Consider the following 23,695-nt stretch of genomic DNA (forward strand, 5'->3'; position numbering starts at 1 on the left):
CCGGCCATGGCGGGGTATTTGACTCCGCGCTTCAGGAGGATCCGCAGCCAGAGCGAGCTGCAGCCGCGGCGGGGGAGCGGACGGCGCCGAGGTGGGCGAAGAGCGTCATCCCCGTCTCTCCGCTGCAGCAGCTTTTCCCCCGCGCTGTGGGAGGGGCCGGGGAGCGGAGCGGGCTGCGGGGGGCCGATGCCTGCCCGTGGTTTGTGTTGGTACCCCCGGCTGCCGGTGCTGCGGGAGGGGCCGGTGGCTGGCGGCGGGCAGAACGGGGCTAGGGAGGCTGGGCACCTCAACAGGGGCAGAGGAGCTGCTTCTGGCCGTACCCCTGGAGCTGAGCCGACGGGGGCGCCGCTCGGGGGGGGTGCTGCGTGTCCCGACCAGGAGGCGGGCGCGGTTAATGCGCTGCAAACACCTGTTCTGGCTGGACGCGATGTGTGAGGAGGACAAACCGGGGGCTCCGGAGCACCTCCCTCAGTGGGGCTGGGGCTGCTCAGCCGGGAGAGGAGAAGGCTTCGGGGTGTCTCTGCGAGTATCTAAAGAGAGAGAGCAGAGGATGGAGCCAGACTCTTCAGTGATAACCAGAGAGGTTGTGATACCGTGTGTGGACATCTGGAGAGACTCAAAACCTGTCTGCACATGGTTCTGGGCGACCAGCTCTGGGTGGCCTTGCTTGAGCAGGGAGGTTGGACCAGATAGACCCCAGAGCTCCCTGCAAGCCTCGGCTGTTTTCTTATTCGTTAATAATTTAATGTGTATGTATGTGTGTACACAGCACACACACACACATTATGTGTGGTAATAACAGTGACCAAAAAACCCTCCTCGCCTGTTTTTAGTGAGTTTTTGTTCTTTTCTCTTGACTCTACCATAGTGGGTCTGAGTCAGCTTACAAGAACCCCTGAATCATGAAATATTATCTTTGTCTTTGTAAAATTCCACTCATTTCTGATTATTTTTAAAAGATGTAAAATTAATTCACAGTGGGATTTTTTAAGTATTAAGGTGAAGGTTTATAAATCTGTAAAACTTTCATATAAATATTTTGCAGACTGCGATGGTCCTTTTCAAGCCACTCAGCTGTGGAATAGTATTATACATGCCCTTCACAATCAAGTGGAAATCAAGAGACGTAGACAACACCTGAAAACGTATAGAAACTGTTTCACTGGCTCCAATGCTGTTGATGTGGTACTGAGCCATCTGATGCAAAGCATGTACCTAAGCTGCAATGATATTTCTCGGCTCAAGGGGGTCCGTGTATGCCAAGCATTGATGGATCACAAAGTGTTTGAGCCAGTTGGAGCCAAGCTTTACTTATTCAAGAATGAGAAAGAAACAGAGTTTGAAGACACGGATACTAGTCTCTATAGATTTGTAAATAGCAGTCTTGATCCTCTTCTTCCAAGAAAGAATAAGGACAATGAAAGCTTATCTCCTGAGCAAATCTGCAAACAGAGAACAAAAAGATGTTCCAAGTGAGTTACTCTGAACTTTTCTAGTTTTTCTTTTTTTTTTTTTTTTTTTTTTTTTTTTTTAATAACTCAAGGAGGGTTATCTTTAAAGGAAGTTATGTCTGTCTAAACCAGGTGTTGGAGACTTCTGAAAAGTCTGTGTCAGTTTTGAGACATGTCATGTCTAAATTGTAGATGCTATCAGGTATTTTTGGGTAAAGTGTTTTGATCTGCCCTTTGTTATTTGGAATAAAGTCTGACACGGTAGCATAAGCCTAGGAATAATTTCATTTTGCAATCAGTTGTCCTGAAATCTGAGATTTAGCATGAATGAGCTAGTTACTGAAAGCTGGTAAATTAAGTGGAACTAGCAAACAGTATTTGGAATCAATATCCTTGCCCTTTCCACAAGGCAGATGTGGATGATAGGAATTCTAGTAGCAGGATAGACTCCAGATATAATGAAGCCCTAAAGTTCTGATTTAAGAGCAATTTAGTGAGTACCAAAAAGACAAATATGTTCTAGTAGTATTTGTTATACATCTGACTTTTTTTTCCCTCCCTTAGCAGAACAAAATGTGGCACAACACTTTCAAATCCCTTAGCATTGGAAGTGGCTGATAAAAAGAGAGTTGAGGAGCTTCTTCAATCAATACATGTTCATGCATCTTTACCTCCAAAGATCATGGTTAATGAACCAACTCACCTGCTTTCAAAAGGAGGTGAGGATTGATGTTTTCTTTTTAAAACTTGATTGTTCTTCACTGTATCTTGGAGTGAGTACCTCATTTCTGTTAAACAATGCTCCACAGAGACCTAAATTTAACCTGTCACTAATGACAAAATATCTAAATGAGCGTTAAAGGGGTTAATGCTTGCAGTAACTAAACAGAAGGAAACACAACAGGGTTATCTTTTTGCATAAGGGTGCTATTTATGAAAATACTACTTCCAAAGGAAGTAGGTCTTAAGATTAAGAATATCTTTATTATGTGGTTCCTTTGGTTTTCACTTGTCTTTTGTTTCTTCTACTAATTAGAGTAGTTTATTCTGAATTCTAATATGGTGGAGGGAGACTTTTTTAGCACTCCTATTTTGATACCTTCTTACCCAACACAGCAACTTCACACTATGCTGTTATCACGTTTTCTTTGAACAGTTAAAAGATTCTTGATTGAGTAAAAACAAAGACTAGTTGTTTACATATGATCTTCTTTCTGAGGGTTTTTTGTTTGTTTGTGGTATCAGTAATAGAAGATGTCTGGAAAGAGCAAACTCTGCTACGACTTCTGCAGTTAATTGATGTCCCCCTTCTGGAAGATATCTTGGTGTCTTCAGTGAAGACAAAATCAGACAGTTTTGGCAAAGAAGACATGATTATCTCAAATACTTTCCTGGACAGAGAGGTTACATGTAGCTTAAACTTCTCCGAGTAAGTTATGTATCTATGAAATGAATTTGTTGGTAAAGGCTTTATTTTACTCTTGATCAAAGATTTGTGTTATGTGAACAAATAGACATTATTATGCTTGTATACTTGTAGACGGGGTGGCAGATTGACTTCTTTACAGAAGTGGTAAGTGATTTCACAAAAAGTATATGTTTAGAGTTGGACACTTGAACATTTTAAGTAAACATTAACACTTTAACCTTGAGTGTTGTAAACACTCCTAGTTTCTAGACCAGATTCTTTACTCCAAGGTCTCTGTAACAGGCATTAGAATGTGAAAACTTTTATTGAGGCATTTTGTTTGTTTGTCACAGTTCCTGGTGGCCATGGTGTGAAGATACAAAGTCAGTAAGCCATCTACTGTTAGCAAGAGAAAAAGATAAACTAAGCTGTAGCACTGAAGAATGCTTATATAATGAGAATATAATAGTAGAAGTGGCTGCATGTTGTCAGTGCTCTTTTCCTTAAATCTTCTTCTCTCACTTTTGTAGTGTTCCTGTTTAGTGTACTTAAGCTGACCTCTGTGTTGCATAGACTTCTAATGAATATGTCAACATTCATATGAATGTCTTAGGAACGACTATTTTTGTCAAATTAGTACAGTTTTTAACTGCAACTTCAGAATCTTTGTTTCTGTTCTCCATGATAAAAATAAGATTCTATGAATCTTAAGTATTATTTGCAACTTGTCATTGGTTCAGATGGAATTATTTTACGTCCAGAATCAGATAAGTGATTGTCCCTCTGCCCCACACATTTCTATGATTTTATATTCCCTCCGTACAAAATGGTTGAGATTTTTCCTCTGATCTTCTGGCTTCTTTCAACAATGAATTATGCACCCGAATTTTAGGTGCATAATTAGGTTACATTTTCTTTCCTTAGTTAAGACATAGAGACAACAGATGGTTGTGAAAACTCATGCCTTTATAGTAGGTTAGATAATTAACTGCTTCTGTAGTCTTCTGGGATTTAACCTACTTTTGTTTTCCTCCTTTTTCAAAATAACTGTCTTTTTTCCCTTCTGTAAAGATCAGGTTTTTTCATCCTGGTTAGCCCTGGTGGGTTATCAGTGTGTGTGTTGGAGTAATGGTGGTGTTTGGTTTTTAAATACTACCTGGATTCCTGGGGTCAGTGACAGTCTGGCATGATTGCAGCTTGTTTTGATCTGGGTTTATCTCGGGTATATTGCCTTTAGCAATAAAGAAACATGGAAGTTGCTCATTTTGAACAGGTTCTTGAGCTGCTGTAGTGAAATAAGTTACACAAGCTGCATAGTAAACGAGTTCAGCATTGCGGTTCATATATATGGTTTCTATCTAGTTTACTTTAAAGGATTAAGTGGACCTTGAGATAGCTAAGTTGTTTAGAGCATGGTGCTAATTTCATCAAGGTTATGGATTCCATCCCATTTACTTAGGAGTTGGATGCAATGATCCTTCTGTGTCCCTTCTGACTCAGAATATTCTATGGACCTGTGAAAATGAAAAGAGGTAGAGAATTTTGAAGCAAGCATTAAAATTACCTTTTGCTTCTACAGGCTTGACAGATGGCTCTGTGCTGCAATTGAATGCTTGGAGTATTTTCCTGACCAGTACCTAGTGATGGTTAGTCAGCAGTTACCTGAAAGCACTAACAGCCCCAGCAGTCTGAATACATACAAGAAGATTCTTTTTGATGTTATAATTAAGTATTACAGTCAAAAGAAGGACTCTCTTCTTGCCACTCAGGATTTTGATATTCATTCAGGAATTATAGAACTTATAGGTAAGAGCAACTTGGAACAAAAAATATGGATGAAAGCTCTGTAGAGGATGTCACTAAGCATCAATTGACTGAATCATGACACCATTTGCAATGCCATTGCAGATGCACTTTTTAGGTTGGAAGGAAATGCTCAAGATCGCTACTAAGAACCTCTACTCAAGACAAGGACAAATTTCAAAGTTAGATCAATTTCCATAGGGCCTGGTCCAACTGAATTTTGAAAATCTGGAAGGATAGAGATTGCCAACCTCTGTGGGTAACTCTTTCAATATGTAGCTACTCTTATTGTGAAAGTTACTTACCCCAAGTCAGAATTTGCCTTATTGCTACTACTAAGTAATAACGTAAAACTAAAATCATTGCTGTAAAGCTTTTCATGCTAACCAGAATAAGGCTTTTTAAGTTATGGACATAGGGCCCTTTTTAGTAATAGAAGTTATTTAAAATTATTAAAGGGACTACTGAGAACCCTTCCATCATGCATGCAAGTAAACCAGAAGGGTTTCATTTCAATACAAGTTTAAGATTAATCCTACTTAAATAGGCTTTTTTGCTGCTGCTTCAGTCCTATTGGGTTGTTGTACCTTAACCCCAGCTGCCAACTAAGTACTACAAAGCTGCTCATTCACTGCCTGCTGCCACCCTGCCCCTGGTGGGAGGAGGAAAAATTAAAATTTGTGGATTGGGGAAAGAATCCTTTCATCCTTTGTTTGGAAGGAAACCCCCCCAAAGTGGGATTATTGGGATTTAAGTAAGTATTCGTCACTCTGAAAATGATTAGTAACATTGGATGTGCTGTTTTACTCCATGGCAGAAAAAGGAAAAACAGATCAAGCTCTAGAGGCATTACAACTTTATCTTAAGTTATTGGCACCGAATATTAGTGAAGAACTTCACAGGCTCCTTACATTCCTCGCCATTGCATCGGAATCTGAGGGCTACAGATTGCAAAAACAAGTATGTATCTGTTCTGCCTAATGTGAAAAATAGCATTTTCTCATAGTAAAGCTAACATTTTTGTCCAGTTCAAGTATTCCATTTAGTGCCTTTCTGTGCGAGCTGTTTCCCACTGTAGCATCCTGTTATACTTAGTCTTTACTAGCACATTGCAAGTCAATCTAATGCCAAATCTGGGTACTACTTTTTCTAGTTTGAGAACAGATTTGTGATCATCAAGACTTGTTCAAAGTTCATCTTACAAAACAGGACACTGTCAAAACCACAAGCAGAACTGCTGACTCAGTTTCTGATGGACAATCACTCCGAGCTCTTCAAGGTATGATTCTCCTTACATCATTGGCTTTGTCATTTTAAATGTTAAATACCATGAATTGCCTTTTTTGGAGTATGATGAGTCAGAGGAACTGTGTTTAATGTTCCATTTTTTACAGTTTAATACTACAGCCAAACAGGATAAGAAGGTATTCCAGACTATGGAGGGCAGATTTTTGAGAGCTTTGCAATCCTTTATGAATTACATCCTCTGTTTATTTGCATGATTTGTATTAGGAAAATATTTAAATTATTAGTAATTTTTATAGGGTAATTTTGGCACCTTGTTGGTAATGAATACCTTCTAAATATTTATATATCTTGGTGTCTTTCTCTTTTAGAAGTTCACTGACATATTCTGAGTGGTAGAAAAATGGCAACTCTAAAAGATCCTTCAGTATTTTGGAGTGTTAACGTCTAAATTGAAGAAAACAAATAGAACACAAAATACTAGTGGCCTTTCTATTAAACTTGATGAGTTGTGTAAATATGCAGGCTTTTTATAATCTCCTTAATTTATGTTCCATCATGTTGTCATATGTGAAAAGATGAAACTTTACCATACCCTATAAAAATAAGCTTCACAGAAATTTGGTTTCAGTAAAATACTGATTTTTATTTTTATACAACACATCCATTTCTGCTTCTGACTTCAGGTTGAGACATGGGAAATATATATATATTAATTGGCTCCAGTTTAGTTTGAAAGCGTGAAGTGGTTAGTAAGGGTTTTCTATTTGCTAGTACACAGCTAAGCCCCCTTTTTGAATTTGTATAAGGGTTCTGACATGAGGGCTGGGGCTTTGATTCCCCACTGGAGTTAGGGCCAGAGCTGTGTGCAGAGACAGCAAGTGGACAGTGGTTCACTCTGACAGCTGCAGCTGAGAGCCTTGTGCAAAAGCTGAAATCAGCTTGTTTTACACTGCAATTTTTGTCATGGAAAATGACCAGAAATAAATACACATATCTTAGTAAAACTATGTGTTTTAGTGCAATTCTGTGAGAGACTTTGAATGTGTCCCTAAATAAATGTGGGCATAGATTCTTCTGCATGTAAATATTTGGTTTTAAATTGGTTATCTGAAAGCTTTAGATTATCAAAAGACAGAAGGTACTGCCTTTGTAATGTTTTCTTTGTTGGGTTGTGTTTTCAGGCTCCTTTAACTCTTCTGGAACTAACAAGTAGGAGACTTGAGAGCTTGCTAGAAGGGCAAGATCCAGATATCAATTCAGGTGGGATAAATTTTAATCTAAATTGTTGTATACAAACTGGTTTATCATCAGTTGACTATAATTGTGCATAGACTGTTCTTTTGCTTTCTTAGAAGTGAAGCATTAGGGGGATCAGTGGATAATGCACTAAATATTAAATTATATGCTATCTGCAAAACTGGTCTGAGTATTGGAGAACAAGGATTCTGTTAATAATCTAGTTTGGATACATTACAAATATTTATTTATTTTTTACCAAATAATTACTTCTGGAAATAGGAGTGCAAAATGTGCTTCCTGAAGTGATCTGCTTCTAATTTGGCTTGTGAATTTTGATGGGACTTTGTATTTAGGAACAGTGTTCTTTTGTTTTTGCCACAAGACACCTACAAATTCTCACAGAACTCAGTAGTTCAAGGTTCTGATAGATGACTTGAGCACAAACTTTGGTTGTTTAGTCTCGTAATTGTTAAATGCTTTGAAGAACGCTCTCCTTTTTCTGGGTAAGCATAAAGTTTATTAAGATCTTAGGGCTTAGCAAGTGTCAGATGCCTTCCTTTTTGGTACACTACCCTTCTGTATGCAGGGTTAACGCTTTTCAGCTTGTTTCTTTTGTGCTAACATTCGGTCTGGCCTTGCTGCCAAGAATATCTTGCAACACTGATTAAAGGGTTGACTTAGGTAATTGAATTTCTCTCTGACTCTTTATCTTCTTTGACTCCTGTATGGCCACTGCATTGTGTGCTTACACACTGAAAAGAAACCACTTAGGAACCAAATTACACTAAGTTATTTTGCTGGGCAATACTATATTTAATACAGTAGCTGCTGGAGAAGTAGTTTGGTACAGAATCTTTTACCATCTGTATTGGGTTCTGGAATGAGTCCAAATTCCTTCTGGTTCAGTGTTCTGAGAATCACATATTGTGAAGCCAAAGAATACAGAGATGAACAACAGTGGAAAGAGCTGCCTGTCTGTAGTATTCTCAGAGCCTGTGGAATCTCCATTGACACACTGAACAGGCAACTGAAGTACAAACCCCATACTCCACTTTTCCTACCAAGTTTTGGGGATCCAATCTGTAAATGCATATAGGTTCCATCTACTTGTTGAAATAGTCACTGTGATCTGATTGTAAGCTCTCTGGGATGGCATTTTCCTGTGTGCCTCATATTCTGGCGTCATTTTCCTTTTTCTTTCCAAAAACTTTCCTAGGAAGTATTGAGCCATTCTTAGCTGGTAAACTTCTCAAGTCTGGGTGGGAGCAGGAGGAGAGGCTGGGAGACCCAGATAAGAAAAGGGATCTGTCAGTTGCAGGAAGGTAATCCTTAGGTCTGCTGGAAATAAAAAAGACTAAAACCAGCAAGAGAACTCTGGGGTTGGTTTTAATCTAGTATGATACTTGAAACCATAGGACTAGAGATCCATGCTGAAGTTTTAAGAGGTAATCTCTTTGCCAGTTGTTCCCTTTTGAAAGAGCTGTGTTTTTCTTTCCTTCTACTAAACCATAAGAAGTATTGATGTTTGACAAACTTACTGTAGAAAAAGGGAAGGACAGGCCCATGTGAAAACTCTGACAGCTCAGGTTCATATTACTCTCTATGTGAAGTCTAAATATGATGGTATTTTTAAGGAAGGGTTAGTAAGAAATTTTCCTCTTTAGGCAACTGACACTTGTACAATCAAATTGCTCCCTACTATACGTAGGAAGAAAAAGTGTCTGTGGAGTAGCCAGTCTTTCCTCAGGCCAGAACTCACCTGCCCAGTGAGGGGGCTTGAGTCCTTGCAAGGCAGTACTTTACTGCAGAGATTCACCACCTCTTTATAGCTAAGTCATGCTGAATTAAGTATCTCTCTTGCATCACCTCTGCTTCTGGTGCCCAAACCATGCTCAGCTGTCTACTCATGTAGAAGTTCCTAAATTCTGTTCCTGATTTTTGTAGTGTGGTTTAGAGGCAACTGTTTCTCCAAAGTATGTATTCACTTGCATTAGGTACTGAGCCTTGCTACAGATCTGATTTACTCACAGGGATTTTTTGGATCCTGGCACATGCGAAGTGCCACTCTTAGTGTGTAATGTTCTTCATTGTGATTTCTGTGTGAGAACTGTATTTGCTCTTTGTCTTGCAGGCCTGTTTGCAATCCAGAATCTTCTATGATACTGTACTTGTAACACTGCTTTCCAACTTTATTTTTGCAGTTAATGTTTAGATTTCCATCCATTCTCAATGGAGAGCTGTATGTTTCACATGGCTTGTAGATGTAATCACATCTGAACTGTAATATCAGTTATACCTATGTTCCTTATTGTATTTTTAATAAGGTTTTTACATGATGCATGAAACTTAATCTGAACCTCTGATTTCTTACAAAGGCTTCACCTTCTGTCAGCGCATTACAACCAAAGAATACGAAGATCAAAAGCAACAAACCAATCAGTATCTTCTAGCACTGATTCAAGAGTTGGACAGTGACTCTACTGTTCCTTTGAAGCAAAAGAAGAAATTAATCAAAGAATTCCAAAAATACCACTCTCTTGTCTACTGTAGTGGTTGTAAAACTACATGTGGATTTTGTACTCCAAATGGTTAGACTTCAGTACAGCCCTTTTAAAATCTTTTTTTAAAAGAGTAGAGGAGGCACGTGAAAATTGCTCATGAAGAAAATGTTTCTTTCTTATGTTTTTATGTCTTCAGTTTCAGGAAGCTACAACTATCAAAATTGCTATGCTGCTAAAAAGCATTAAATCTAATTAATCTTTTAAGCAAAATATACTTAATTACTTGTAAGTAATAACAGCACACTGCTTGGGCTACCTTGAGTTCAGGGTTTGCCACTTTTTTTCACCTGTCCCAGAACCCTATGGATTTCTGAGACACATCTATGTTCTGAGCCATGCTTGGGTTGATAATCAGTAGGGAGTTTTAATCTTTTCTATCTTTAATTACTAATAACTTAATCTCATCTTAAACTGTAGGTTGAGTCCTATGGGTATTGTAAAAGTGTACAGAGTGTGTAAAAAATTTTGGAAGCAGGTCACTTGGTTTTGAATCTGCAGCAGGAATGGTTTATTAGGCAGGGGAGCTGTGTGTGCTTGCAGTCAGTAATTACAACCTGTTGTTACTGCCTCCCCACTCTGGCAGACTGAGTTGCTGCTAATTCAAGTAAAATGTTGCATTTTGAAGAAACCTGAGAAATAATTATCTTGTTTTAGATCTTAATACACTTAAGTAATTTATTTTAACATGAGGATATTTTGATAGTGTCCCATTATTGATCATAAATACTTTGGTAATGTTTATTAATTCATAGGGCAAAGCTAGAAAGTATATTGGCCTGTCTTGACACGTTGATGGTTAACTCTACATCAACAAGGATTAGTTGATTCAAATCATTAAATCATGGAATCATAGAATGGTATGGTTTGCAATGAATCTTAAAGATTATTACCAAAGATATTACCATATCCTGTGCAATGGGCAGGGACACTTTTCACTAGACCAGGTTGCTCACAGCCCCATCCAACCTGGCCTTGAACACTTTAAGGGATGGGGCATCCACAACTTCTCTGGGCAACATGTTCCAGTGCTTCACCATCCTCATGGGGAAGAATTTTTTCCTAATATTGAATCTAAACCTGTTCTCTTTCAGTTTGAAGTCTTTGTCTCGTCACTACACTATGTATGCCCTTTTGAAAAGTCCCTCTCCAGGTTTCTTTGTAGGCTCCCTCAAGGTACAGGACGGCAACAATTACATCGCCCCAAAACCTTGTCTTTTTCAGGCTGAAGAATCCCAATTGTCTCAGCCTTTTTTTATAATAAATAAATATGTGATATAGTGTGATAGGGGTTGCATTACTTCTTTTATCCTTGCAACAGACATTTAATCATGTATTGAACAAAGACTCCAAGACTTGGTATTGGAAGGGACCTCTCCTCTAGTCTCACCACTCAGGCTGAAGTGGAGTTGATTAATGCAGCCTGCTCAAGGACTTTTCCAGTTGAGTTTAGAGTATCTCCAAAACCAGATATGCCACAGCCTCTTGCATGAGTCTGGTCCAGACTTTCATTAGTCTCACAGTATTTAAAAACAAGCAAACGAGCCCTACCTCCACAGAAAAAGAGAAAAAAAACAAAAAACAAAACAAAAAAAAAACCACTTTATGCTCAGGTAGAATTTCTTCCAGTGCCTCCCATCCTTTCACTGTCACTGCTGAAGTGTCTGGCCTACTCTTCTTCACTCCCTCTCATGAGCACTCTCAGGGCTTAACAATCAGCACTCTCAGCCTCTTCCCTGTGTTACAGATCTATCGTTACCATTTGGGATGGCTTAATAGCGACACATAGAACTCCGGTTTCTTCAGAGGGCTTATAGCAAAGATTTATTGAAAGACAGATTCTTTTATACAGTGTCTTGGTACAATCAATATGATTGGTCATTTAGAGGACACCTTCTTGTAAACATCTTTACCAGTAAACAAGTTGGAAAAACAGCAGGTGTCAGGAGGAGGATATCTACAAAGATTGTTTTGGAATCCTCCTTATGATTTCCCACGCCAGACTGAGAGAACACTTAAGTTCCCACAGGCTTCAAGCCACTCCCTGGATCCTAAAATCCAAGTTCTGGCCACTGTCGGTTCCCACAACAGATCCTCTAGTTCCTTACCAGTTTCTTGGCACTAATGTTGGACTAGCTCCACTCTAAGCATGATTTTTTTTGTTGTGAATGTGCTGTTTTAGGTGTCTCCATCCTCCTGTAGGCTTCAAACATAGTCAAGTAGGCAGGATACTAAACCTTTCTTAAAATAAGTGCTGTTTTATTTTTAAATTGAAATAGTTACACTGTAAGATATAAACAACACAACCTATTGTTGTTGTTTACACAACCTACACTTAGTTAACTTGCATATTTCAAGTAGCCTTATTTAAATTACCTCACTGTATTAGAAATCTAGGAATGTAGTTGGAATCTCTGTCCATGAATCCCTGTTTATGCACTTGTTGTTTAACTGTGACTCACTAGTGTGACAAAAATAATTTCTAGAGGAAAAATGTCCAAGTTTCCCCTTTCAGAGGTGAATGCCCTAATTCCTATGGTACAGGGCCATGTATTCTTTTTCTAGCCATGTGTGGGGGTTGTGTCTTACTCAAAATACTAAACCTGGTAACAGAGAGGTGGTAACATGGTAATTTATGGGCTGGGAATTGCTTTGGAAAAAACTGTGTTGTTAAAAAACAAATTTGCACTTTGTGACCTTAGAATTTTTTTTGTGCTAATTTAAATATAATGAAGAATTGTCCAAAAAGTGTTGAGTCTTTCATTTCATAGTATGCTCATAAGGAAGAGGCAGCTCAGGGGATGTAGAACCAGGTATTAAACAGTAAGGAAGTGTTCCAAGCAGCAGTTTATAGCTGCCCTGTGGTTCCCTTCAGTTAATGAGACAAGAAGCTAAGATTGATCTAGTTCTGCAAAGGAAAGGATTAGCTCTTGAGAGCCCTGTTTTATTTGCATACCCTGACAGGAGAATCTACTCACCTTTAATCTCCTGTTGACAGAAGCCTGTTATTTTACATCTAAAGGCCCACTGAACAGAACAGATCTGGTAAACTGTAGACTACTGTTTTTCAGTTAAATTCCAAAATTAAAAACATTTTATTGGATTTTAGAAAGTTCTGTCGTGTATTTTTAACAGTATTTGACACAGAATTGTAGTAGGGAAACTTGGGACCTGTCCCTCATTTCTGTTTATGATTTCTAGCATAGAGCTATCAAATTAATTGCCAGTATCTATTTGTTTGAAGTAGAGAATATTCAGAGTGAAGAGTTTAGTCGAGTTACTTTTCAGTACAGTCTTATCAAACCACAAGTGATGCCACCATCAAAGGAGGCTTGCTTCTATTCATAGAGCATTCATGTTTGCTCCTACCAAGGAAAAGGTTCATTAGTGCTTTCACGAGAACATGTATGTTTCTTTAAGTCCCAGCTAAAGAATACTGATGCAGTTAGTTAAAAAACTAGAGCTTGGACACAAGCACTTCTCCATGTGGCTATCCAAGTGACTGTACCAGGCTTATTCGTGTTCTGCACAAAGTCATGCAGTCTGGGTCTAGCAATTTGTAGGTGCTGGTCTCATGCCTTCATACCGTAGCTGCCTCCTGTGTGGCTCACCTAAGCTACTAACAGCACAAGGAAGGTACCCCTTTCATTCCTTTCTGCAGGTTAGACTAGAGGAAAGCAATCATGAGCTGGCAGTTCAAAGTAAAAAGGATTGTATTCAAGAAGAAAGATCATCTCCCACTCTGAAGCACTGTCTGCTTTTTGATGTTGCCCTTTTATACAAGGTAGCCAGGTAAGTTCGCTGCTTACAAATACTTACCCATTTTATGTTAGGGCAGGCAAGAGAGGGAATATGAGACACAGCAGGATACTCCAGTGTCCGTTATCCACCCTGAGTGCCTGTCTTGGCAAGCAAGCCAAGTGGGGCACCCCCATTTAGCCTGGCCCTCCCAGCCTTCTAGCTGGCTCTTAGCTCAGGCTCTTCCCCCTCCTACATGCCATGCTGCATAGACTGATGGCAAAGTAACACAGCTTCTGATACTAGAAATAACAAGTACTGAGATATTTGTGTTTGTCTAGGAAGGGGGAGAGGACACAGGTTATCACCCCAGACACAGCTGCAAGCTTTGTTCACCTTTGTGGCACCTTTTCAGAATGATGAGGGGGATGGCAGGAAGCTTATTTCCTCAGGCACTGTTTAAAACAAAAACCAAACAAAAACCCCCACAACCTACTAAATTAAAAACCTTTTAGAAAAAAGGGTTGTTCAAATTACTCTTTTCTCAAAGCCTCAGCATACTGTCAGTAGCAGTGGTCACATTTCAAGTGTATTTCTCTCATAGCTACTCACAAAAATAAGCAAAAATAAAACTAATGTATTTATTTTCAGGAGAGGCAACATCAAGACTCCCTTTTGGATGTGTTAAATGCCCTTTTAGTGGAATATCTGAGTTAGAATAATACTCATTTTGGAAGAAAAAAAGAAACCTATTTCTTCTCACTATGTATTAGCAACACACCCGTACAAGCATTTGATATTTTTATTGCCTCATGCACTGAGGTGTTCTGCAATAAAAATACAATGAAGCTATCAGAAAAGATACAAACAGAATGAAATTGCAATGAACATATTATTTCATAGTATTACACTTGTAAAACTTTATTTCTAAACTCTTAAATTATTTTTTTCTCAACCCAATTCAATACAGGAAAGCTAAAACACAATCCTAGCTGATGGAAAAGAGGTTGTAGTTCAAAGAATTCCATTTTAAGTGAATCAATGGAATAACAACATATTCAACTATGCCACCTATATATCAAATTTCTCTTCACAGATATTGTGTCCATGTTCTTCATAGTCTTCTCTAGTTACTATCATGTCTTCAAAATCATCATTTTCAGAAATGAGCTTCCCACCTTCCCAAGAATAAGTAATAGGGCTGGAAAATGAACAAAATTATTGTTACTCCTCTGTAGATTAATTTAAAATAGAAATATGCAGTGATGATTTCCAAGACTTTTATTTAGCCATACCTACCTTAAACTACATTTTTAATTGCTAAATCAAACCATCCAGCTCCAGAGAAGTTATGAGACAAAGTCTGAAATTTTAGCAGGGCTAGCTGGCTTGGTTTTTAAAAATGGGCCTCTTTGAAGGCAGGTGTGATGAGGGAATGACATGTTCCCTCATGTCACTGTATTTTTAAAAGTCTTTGTATTTACTTTGCACAGATAATAATTCTTTAATAGTATTTAAAAATACTCTAACAAGAGTACTTTTTAAAAAGTAGATTTTTTTTGTATATTCAAAATATACTTGTTTTGTCTCTACTCCCTCTGCAAAGATGTTACACCTTCTAATCCCTGAAGTGGTGCACTAATAATGACATAGCAGCATTCAGAAGCTGAAAATTCTAAGTAAAAGACCAAGTTCTAATCTTACATACTTACATACCCACCTAATGACAATACAGTCTTAGTTATCTGTTTACATTAAAAAGGCTGACCCTAAAAACACTTCCTTAACTTTATTAGCTAAAGTACAGAGCAAGCAGGTGATCTTTAGTTTCTTTTGTTTGTCTGAAAATACACTGCTTTAAAACATCCTTCTTGCACTATTTTTGTTCACTTAATATTTTAATGAATGCCTTTACTCAACCTACCTTCTTAATCAGCAAAAGAAACCCTACTTTATTGTTTGTTCTGCTAGAAAGATAAAGCCCCTTCTATTTAGTAGTTTAGGACTTACTTTTCAGGAAGAACAACGGAAACATCGTAGTCAGTTGGAGTAAGACATCGAACTTCAGAATAAACCCGATCTCTGAAGCCTGGAAAAAGGGTGTTTCCCCCAGTCAGAACTATGTTCTTGAAAAAATGAGGCTGCATTTCTGTAAAATAATTAAGTAAATACGTAGTTAAGAGACAGAACATACATCTACAGATTAAAGGTGGTGATTTTTCCAATTTTTTATGAATTTGAACAGAAGTAAGAAATATGCATACAAAAAATTTATGATAATCTAGACAGCCTATCAGTTAAACAGAAATATGAGAAGGTGATCAATCACCCTGTGTTCTCCCTGATTTCAGAATTTGACTTTGATAATGACTGTTTTCTTATATTTATTAAATTTCATGTTTGCTAACACAATTCCCCTTTCAAAAGGGATTTTAAGTGACACAAGCTTTTTAACAGTACATTAATAGCCTAAATACTGCCATACTTAGATGGCTTCATAAAAACTATGAAAGTCTTCTTTGTAATAATAACAATAATTACCTGTACTTAAAACAATAATTACCTGTACATAAAACATAATTACCTGTACATAATCTATGAAATGAATGCCTTAGTATTGCTTCTGACAAACAGCAGTCACAAAGGTTTTACTGTCTGATGCTTAAATTAGTGACTTTCAGTAGTTTCACACCAAATGCAACAATGCTATTCCAACATCCCCTCCCTCTCCCACCCTCCTGTCCTTTTCAAAATACTTTTAGGATATACCTTCAGGTAAATTCTGAATAGAATAAACAATGGCTTCAGGAATTCCCATCTCTTGAATACCAATATCCGAAGGATGGAAAAGTATTTCTGGAACTGCAAATCTTTCATTCGTTAGACGAAGTATTTGTTCACCAGTCTTGTATTTTCCACTTAACACCATCTCTTCCCTTGGCTAAATTAAAGACATGAATAGTACCCACTGCTTAAGAAAAGAAATCACATCCTAGAAGATTCAGCTAATCTATTTCATGTCCTGCAGAGGCAGGCAGTGTATGCTGCCATTATCATACTATCTATCAGCAAATCTTGTAAGAATAATGCATACTCTGGTATTACACCTGAAGTGACTTTGCTCTTACCAACTGCAGTTTTGTCCAAATCAAAATAAAACTGGTATGCACAAGCATGGCCTTAAAATACAGGACTGCTTTCAAAACTACGGCTGGCTCAGTAAATAAGATAAAATTGTTAAATTGTCTTTGCTGGTATTTCAGGCTCTTCTGTAACATGACTTTGAACTTTCAACCTATTTGAGTCTTTAAATGTAATTCAGAGAAACTTACAAAAAAAACCCCATCAAAGTAGAGAAAACATTTCCTAACTTAATGTTAAAAAAATTAATAATGATATGAATAAGTTATATGACAGAGCAAAAACAGAGAAAGATAAAACTGTTAAATAATGAAACATAAAATGATATGCTGGAAAAACAGTACTTTTTTTCATCCCAACTTACTGAGGAAAAACGTTACCAATAATGCATAGCACAGAAAGAGGTTACAATACAACATTAGAAAAAAGGGAGTATTTTTAACCTCTCCACTAGACTTGTGCAGGGGAATAGTAAAAAAAAAAAAACCTTCAGAATTATCATTACCTTACAAAAACCTTTTTTGATTGTGCTGAAGTCTGGCAAAACATAATCTACCATTACAGTATTTTCCTCTCCTTTCAATCTGAAAAAGAATGTAAAATTCAACAGAATAAAGAACAAGTTCTAAATTGCCAACTATTTTATACTGACAAGACTTCTTTAACTTAACTGGAAAATTTTCTGATTAACAGAATAGTTTTGTTTGTACAAACAGATTATTCAGAAGTGCCAACTTTTACATTTAGTACCATTGCATACATACTTGGCAATGTCCATGTCTTTGTAAAAGTCTTGAGAAACATAACACACATCTTCTTTCACTTGATTAATTACATGTGTTTCATCCATAACATGTAGCTGCCTGTGTAAAACAAAAACCAAAACCACAGAAGTTTGAGAATAATTAAGTGTTCCTTTTCCTGTCCAGCTTTCCACTGGAACTGAGCAACCATTATTTCTCAGTCACAGGAAGCTACTGTTTCAATATCTCAACTTGTATTTAATTTATAAAAGCATCCCTGGCCTACTGGAGGTGAGTATTGTCCTGTTTCACAGTTCAGTAAATACACCCATGTGCATTTGCCCACTGTCTTGCTAACAAGCACAGCTGCAATCCTGCCAGTAGCTCTTTGGTGGACACCTTTACCTAGATAAAGTTCCAAGCTAAAGGATCCAAATGAAAAGTTGATCCTATTGCATTTTATTTGCAGTATTGATACAATCAGTCAGCAAACTGACTCATGATCTACTGAGACACTTCAGAAAATATACTGACTTGTGTAAGTCAACAACTTCAAAAGCACTGGCACTTTGAAAAATAGCAGCCTAATTCTTCAACAGGTTTAAACTCTTCTTAATTCATCTTGATCTTAAGGACAAGATGGTATCTAGCAGATTATAACAGACAAAAATTCCCTTCTCCTTTGAAAAGCAATTAATCTAAAATTCACAGAACCAGTAAGAATACTTCATAAACTTCTAGCTCATTTCTTACCAAGTTTCAGAGTGAAAACTGGCATGCTTTACCTGTAAGAGATTATCTCCTTTAGATGGTTGGTTAAGAGTTTCCCTCCAACATTAATCCTACAGAAAAAAAGAGTAACATGAGAAATTCTTATGTAATTATTAACTTCAGGCACAGGAAACAGTTCTTCTAGAAAATATATACTGCAGTATACCTGATGATTGCCTCTTTCTTCTTTTTACTTCTGCAATAAGGTACAATATGGGTAAAAGAGTATCCACTATCCACGATGATACAACAGAGCTCAGATGGATTATCCCGGAAATACCTGTGTGCACTAAGAGCTCCAGCTGAAATACAAAAAAATTAATTCCATTTTTATATGAACATTTAGACCTTACAGTGATATGAAGGTACACTTGTGTCATATTTTAAATGCCTTTGACAGACTTATAAGACCTCAATACATAATAATACAGCCAATGCATTAATATATTTTGGCAGTGGATAAAATTAAGTGTTATATATGGCCCTATTTAATCTTTTTCAGGAATTCCAGTCCATGTTCCATTTCTTCCAAAGTCTAATCACACGGATCATGCTACAAACTTATCAAACTTATGTAAAGGAGTACTCTATGTCCAGTTATCTTTCAGAAGGGTAGTATTGCTGTTTACACATACCCTGTGAGACACAATACATTTCATAATTGTAATGCTGCATTTTGTTTGCTAACACATAACAAATCCCAACAAAAACCCAATCCTACTGCCCTAAAAAAGGAAAGCTATCAGATAAAAACTTCATGCAAAATTTTGGTAGAATTCTTTAAATGCTATCCTGTTTCAAAATCCATCTGCTATTTCTGTCATCCTTACTCTCCTGAAATTTCCTGTAATTATATACCATGACATTCTTTAGGAAGCAGTACAAGAGTATAGCTAGAATTTGTAAAAAAAATATTTTTAAAATGTTTAATCCACTTTTACTAAAGAGCCAGGAAGCAACTTAAGTAATTTTTTTTAATCATGTATATATATACGTGTGCATGTGTGCTTGCTTATTCATTTACTTAAAGGGTTAAGCTTCAAAATACATAAATGCAAACTAGAAGGAGACATACTCACCATTTACTCTAAGAACTGCTTGAAATTGATATTCTTCAAATAGAATTTCATTCATAGATTCTTGGATTGAACTGAAGTTAAAGTAAGGTTCAGTAATAATAATATTGGTATCTACAAAATCCACCTATGAAAAACACATTAAAATTGTCATTGCATAAAACGCAGAAATTATTAATCCCTTACCATCTTTTGCAGCAGTGGAAGATCATGTAAATCTGAAGACATGATTACCACTTGCCATATCTGTTTGTAAAAGCTAGACTTAAAACGTTTTAGCTTTTTTTAAAGGCTTCATGAGCAGTGATACAAGTTCATCAAATTAATGGGTTAATTAAGACATAATAGACAGGAACACTTTCATACATATCCTGATTCTGTTCCCATCCTTACAAAATGTAATCCAACATTTTAAACAGACTCCACAAAGGAACACTACAATTTTAATGTAAAATACTTTACACTAATCCCGTCAACTACAGAAAAATAAGTCTCCTTGACAGCTCAGCACTTGGACCACAGAATTCCTTGTCTAATAACCAAAGTCCTGTACAGTGAAGAATCAATAATAAAACTCCCAATGACTTCTACTGAGGCCAGCAAAAGATTCTGGGCTTTCCATGTTTACCAATATCTCTAACACTCCTTTAAGAGAGGACTTCATAGAGTTACTTCAATCATAACTGGATATGGCCCTAAAAACATTACCAGCTGTATCTCTCTGTACTCTTCACTTGTGAAGAAGAATTAAAAACAAATTCTCAAAACCATGACTACATTGAATACAGTTCCAAAACTAAAATAAAATTTATGTATCAAAAGCCAGCACTTTATATTTTTAATATAAAAATGTACAGAGACTAAGCTAATTGGAGGCATTATTTCATTCTCAGTACACAGGTGTTAGAAAAAGCTCAAGAATTTCCAGAGAACATAATATCTTTAAAAGAAAAAAAATTAAAGGAAAGTCTTAATACACTCCCTGTGCTAAATCAAGTTTGTGGGATATGAAAAATAAAGTATCAGATATTTATATTTTATACATTTAAGTTATTCATGGGTAAAAAATGGCTAGCCAAAGATGATTACTGAATGCATATGTATTTTGGCCTACTGACACAGCTCATCCTTCCCTTTTACATTAACTATTTCTTGATCTCTTAACTACATTGTCTGTGATTATTTTTTATTAACTTGAACTCTTAATTATATTGATATAAATCTTAGGTAAGCTGCACTCAGTATCAGTACATACCTACAAGATGAAAAAAAATTTAATATTTTTCAAAATTCTACACCGGAACTCAAAAACATTGCAAAAACTTAAATCCCTGTGATTTCTAATTGAAGGCACTTTCAAAGAGAACAGTAAGATCACCTGTTCTACTTAATATTTGTTAATTCCATTTGTCAATATTTAATCTACACAAAATATGTAATTAAGAAAAGGCTCTTACTTGATACATTTCTTTTCCAAAGAGATAATCCCAAACCTGTCTCTGAACATCCCAGTTCACCAAGTAACCCTGTAGGAATTTAGAAATAAATTTACACTATGTAGAAAAAATAAAATTGTACTTTAGGAAAAAAAAAAGTTAAACAACAAGCAATTGAGATTGATAATATAAAAAATTTGAGTCAAAATGTCTAAATTTACATTTTTAGGCTAAGGAGTAAATGTTACATAGGATTAAGGTATGTTACAAATATTCCCCATTGATACGTTGATTACTGCGCTACAAACTATAAAAACAATGTACTTTGTGTTTTCTGTATACATTATTCTTTTTGGCAGAAGCTTGTCAGTCTTTCTCAGTGCCAGGGAAGGTTATGGAGCAGATTACCTGAAATACCACCACCCAGCATGTACAGGACGACAAATCAGTAACCAGGTTTATTAAAAATCAGCACGGGTTTATTAAAGCTTGACTAAGTTGTTCTCCTTCTGTGACAAGGTGACCCACTTAGCGGAGGAGGGAATGGATGTGAATGTTGTCTATCTGGACTTCACCAAAGTCACTAAAGTTTTTGACACCATTTCTGACAGCATTCTCCTGGAGGAGCTGGCTGTTCATGCCTTAGATGGGTGAACTCTTTGCTGGGTAAAAGACTGGCTGGATGTCCCTGCCAGAGAGTGCTGCTGAATGGTGCTACATCCAGTTGGCATCCTGTCACCAGTGGTGTTCCCCAGGACTCAGTATTGGGGTTCCTGTTGTCAACAATCTGGACAGGGGCATCTGGTGTACCCTCAGTAAGTTCACAGAACGCACAAAGTTGGGTAGGACTGTTCATCTGCTGGAGGGTAGAAAAGCTCTGTAAAGATTTCTGGACAGGCTGGATTGATGGTAGCTGAGGACAGTATTATGACGTTCAGCAAGGCTAAGTGCCAAGTCCTGCACTTGGGTAACAACAACCCCATGCAGCACTGCGGGCTTGGGGCAGAGTGGCTGGAAAGCTGCCAGGTAGAAAAGGACCTGGGAGTGCTGGTTGGTGTGCTGAGCATGAGCTAGCATGTGTCCAGGTGGCCAAGAAGGCCAAGGCTATCCTGGCCTATATCAGGAATAGTGTGGCCAGCTGGACCAGGGCAGGGATTGCCCTCCTGTACCTGGCACTGGTGAGGCCATCCCTCAAATCCTACTTTTAGTTTTGGCTCCCTCCCAGCAAGAAAGACATTGAGAGACTGAATCAAGTCCAGAGAAGGGCAACAAAGCTGGTGAAGGGTTCAGAGAACAAATCCTATGAGGACTCAGCTGAGGGAGGCTGTCTAGCCTGGAGAAATGGAGGCTTAAGGGGGACTTTATCACCCTCTGCAGTGACCTGAAAGAAGGTTGTAGTGAGGTAGTGGTTGGTCTCTTCTCCCAGGTAACAAGTGACAGGATGAGAAGGAATAGCCCTAAGTTGCATCTGAGAATTTCAGATTGTAAACACATTCTCGCCAACAGGGCTGTCACCCACGGGCACAGGCTGCCCAGGGAACTGGCTGAGTTACCATCCCGGGAGGTATTTAGATGATGTGGCATTCAGGGACATGGCTAAGCGATGGGCTCGACAGCGCAGGGTTAATTGTTGGACTTGATGATCTTAAAGGTTTTCTTCAATCTAAACAGTTTATGACTGTTAAAGTTCACACTGCTCACTGATTCTTATATGATACTACATATAATCCTGCGGTTGGGACATACAGTATGAAAACTACTCCCTAGAACCATTTAAATTTGGCTTTAACGTTAAACTGAAGAGATCTTACTTACTTTCTGAAAGGGAAGAATATAAAAGAGACCAGAGGGATCCTTAATTTCATCCAGTTGATTTGCCGTAAAGGTTTTCAAGCGTGCAGTCTTTGACCTGAACTGACAGTTGGGAATAACACTGGAAAAGATTGGGAAGTTTCCTATTAAACATGGTATGAGACACATTCAAGAGACACTTTATGAGACACTTTCTTTAGGCCACTTTCATAAACAGCGTACTTTCACTAATATTTTTTCTGCTGTATTTTGGCTTTAGTCCATTAACTAGAGCCAGTTATGACGGAAATCTTTAACTTCTGACAACTCCAGTGCAGACGAGAAGCTTTTTGGAAAATCAAATACCACTCCCCACCTCCGCCATACACTGCGCTGAGCTTTAACCGCCATCGCCTGCCGCCGGCACAACAGGGAGAGCGTCAAGGGCTCTCCCCCTACCCTGCCCGGGGGGCACGGTGTGACACAGAGGCACGGTGTGACACAGAGGGGCACGGTGTGGCACAGAGGGGCACTGTGTGACACAGGGGCACGGTGTGACACAGAGGGGCACGGTGTGACACAGGGGCACGGTGTGGCACAGGGGCACGGTGTGACACAGAGGGGCACGGTGTGACACAGAGGGGCACGGTGTGACACAGAGGCACGGTGTGACACAGAGGGGCACGGTGTGGCACAGAGGGGCACTGTGTGACACAGGGGCACGGTGTGACACAGAGGGGCAGGTGTGACACAGAGGGGCACAGTGTGACACAGGGGCACGGTGTGACACAAGGGGCGCGGTGTGACACAAGGGGCGCGGTGTGACACAGAAAGCCAGGATGCGCAGCGCGGCGCGAGTCGCGGGGGCGGAGCCCGCACCGCCGCAGGGGCGGGGCGAGGCCAGGCCGCGCCTCTCCGCGGTGAGCGCAGGCGCGCTGCGGGCACGCGCACCCGTGAGCGGCCGAGGGGCGCGCGGCCGGCGGGGAGCGGCGGCGGCTGAGGGGCCGCGAGGGGCCGCCCAACGCCCGCCCCGCCTCGTCCCCTCCCGTCCCTCACCTGACGTTGGCGTGGCTGTAGCCGATCTTGGCGTTGTAGGCGCCGTTATCCAGCACCAGCGTCGCCATGTTCCCCACGGCGCCACGGCCGCCGCCGTCCCAGTATTGATCCGCCACCGCCGTGGATTTCTACGGTGACCATAGAGCGGAGGAGCGGGGCGCGCGTGGCCCGGCGGGACGCGGCAGTGCCGGTAGCGCTCCGCCTCTGCCGCGGGGCGCGCGCCCTGCCCGTGACGC

General features: G+C 38.9%; 2 protein-coding genes across 7 annotated transcripts; one reads left to right on the forward strand and one right to left on the reverse strand.

The window, feature by feature from the left end:
• DEPDC4 (DEP domain containing 4) lies at positions 1 to 17,617 on the forward strand. Of its 5 annotated transcripts, XR_014589928.1 has the most exons (10): positions 1 to 91; positions 1,046 to 1,472; positions 2,016 to 2,170; positions 2,697 to 2,880; positions 4,439 to 4,665; positions 5,480 to 5,622; positions 5,816 to 5,941; positions 7,092 to 7,170; positions 13,369 to 13,499; positions 17,516 to 17,617. XR_014589928.1 is itself a non-coding variant. In XM_083859925.1 (9 exons), exons 1-9 carry the CDS (start codon positions 7 to 9, stop codon positions 13,371 to 13,373), a joined length of 1,431 nt encoding a protein of 476 aa, XP_083716051.1. In that variant the 5' UTR covers positions 1 to 6; the 3' UTR covers positions 13,374 to 13,863. The 5 variants fall into 5 exon arrangements, 4 of the variants coding, with proteins under 4 accessions (XP_083716051.1, XP_083716048.1, XP_083716050.1 ...); XM_083859925.1 differs by lacking the exon at positions 17,516 to 17,617 and having other exon boundaries at positions 13,369 to 13,863; XM_083859922.1 differs by lacking the exons at positions 13,369 to 13,499; positions 17,516 to 17,617 and adding an exon at positions 9,525 to 12,292.
• Positions 14,240 to 23,665, reverse strand: ACTR6 (actin related protein 6). Of its 2 annotated transcripts, none has more exons than XM_083859927.1 (11): positions 23,460 to 23,665; positions 22,428 to 22,545; positions 20,634 to 20,702; positions 19,180 to 19,303; positions 18,267 to 18,402; positions 18,115 to 18,171; positions 17,351 to 17,449; positions 17,092 to 17,170; positions 16,215 to 16,386; positions 15,456 to 15,534; positions 14,240 to 14,646 (listed from the first exon to the last, which is right to left on the reverse strand). In XM_083859927.1, exons 1-11 carry the CDS (start codon positions 23,525 to 23,527, stop codon positions 14,517 to 14,519), a joined length of 1,131 nt encoding a protein of 376 aa, XP_083716053.1. In that variant the 5' UTR covers positions 23,528 to 23,665; the 3' UTR covers positions 14,240 to 14,516. The 2 variants fall into 2 exon arrangements, with proteins under 2 accessions (XP_083716053.1, XP_083716052.1); XM_083859926.1 differs by having other exon boundaries at positions 15,456 to 15,594.
• Between the last annotated feature and the right edge of the window lie 30 nt (positions 23,666 to 23,695).

This window comes from Zosterops lateralis (genome assembly GCF_965231275.1).
Source record: "Zosterops lateralis genome assembly, chromosome: 4".
Lineage (NCBI taxonomy): Eukaryota > Metazoa > Chordata > Aves > Passeriformes > Zosteropidae > Zosterops > Zosterops lateralis.

Excerpts from the sequence above, each read along its gene's own strand:
- DEPDC4 (XM_083859922.1), top strand. The coding sequence starts at position 7 with ATGGCGGGGTATTTGACTCCGCGCTTCAGGAGGATCCGCAGCCAGAGC. Across the intron at positions 2,171-2,696 it reads TCACCTGCTTTCAAAAGGAG|TAATAGAAGATGTCTGGAAA; the intron begins GTGAGGATTGAT and ends TTGTGGTATCAG. Across the intron at positions 5,942-7,091 it reads ATCACTCCGAGCTCTTCAAG|GCTCCTTTAACTCTTCTGGA; the intron begins GTATGATTCTCC and ends TTGTGTTTTCAG.
- ACTR6 (XM_083859926.1), bottom strand. The coding sequence starts at position 23,527 with ATGGCGACGCTGGTGCTGGATAACGGCGCCTACAACGCCAAGATCGGC. Across the intron at positions 17,450-18,114 it reads AAGGAGATAATCTCTTACAG|GCAGCTACATGTTATGGATG; the intron begins GTAAAGCATGCC and ends TGTTTTACACAG. Across the intron at positions 15,595-16,214 it reads TATTCAGAATTTACCTGAAG|AAATGCAGCCTCATTTTTTC; the intron begins GTATATCCTAAA and ends ATTATTTTACAG.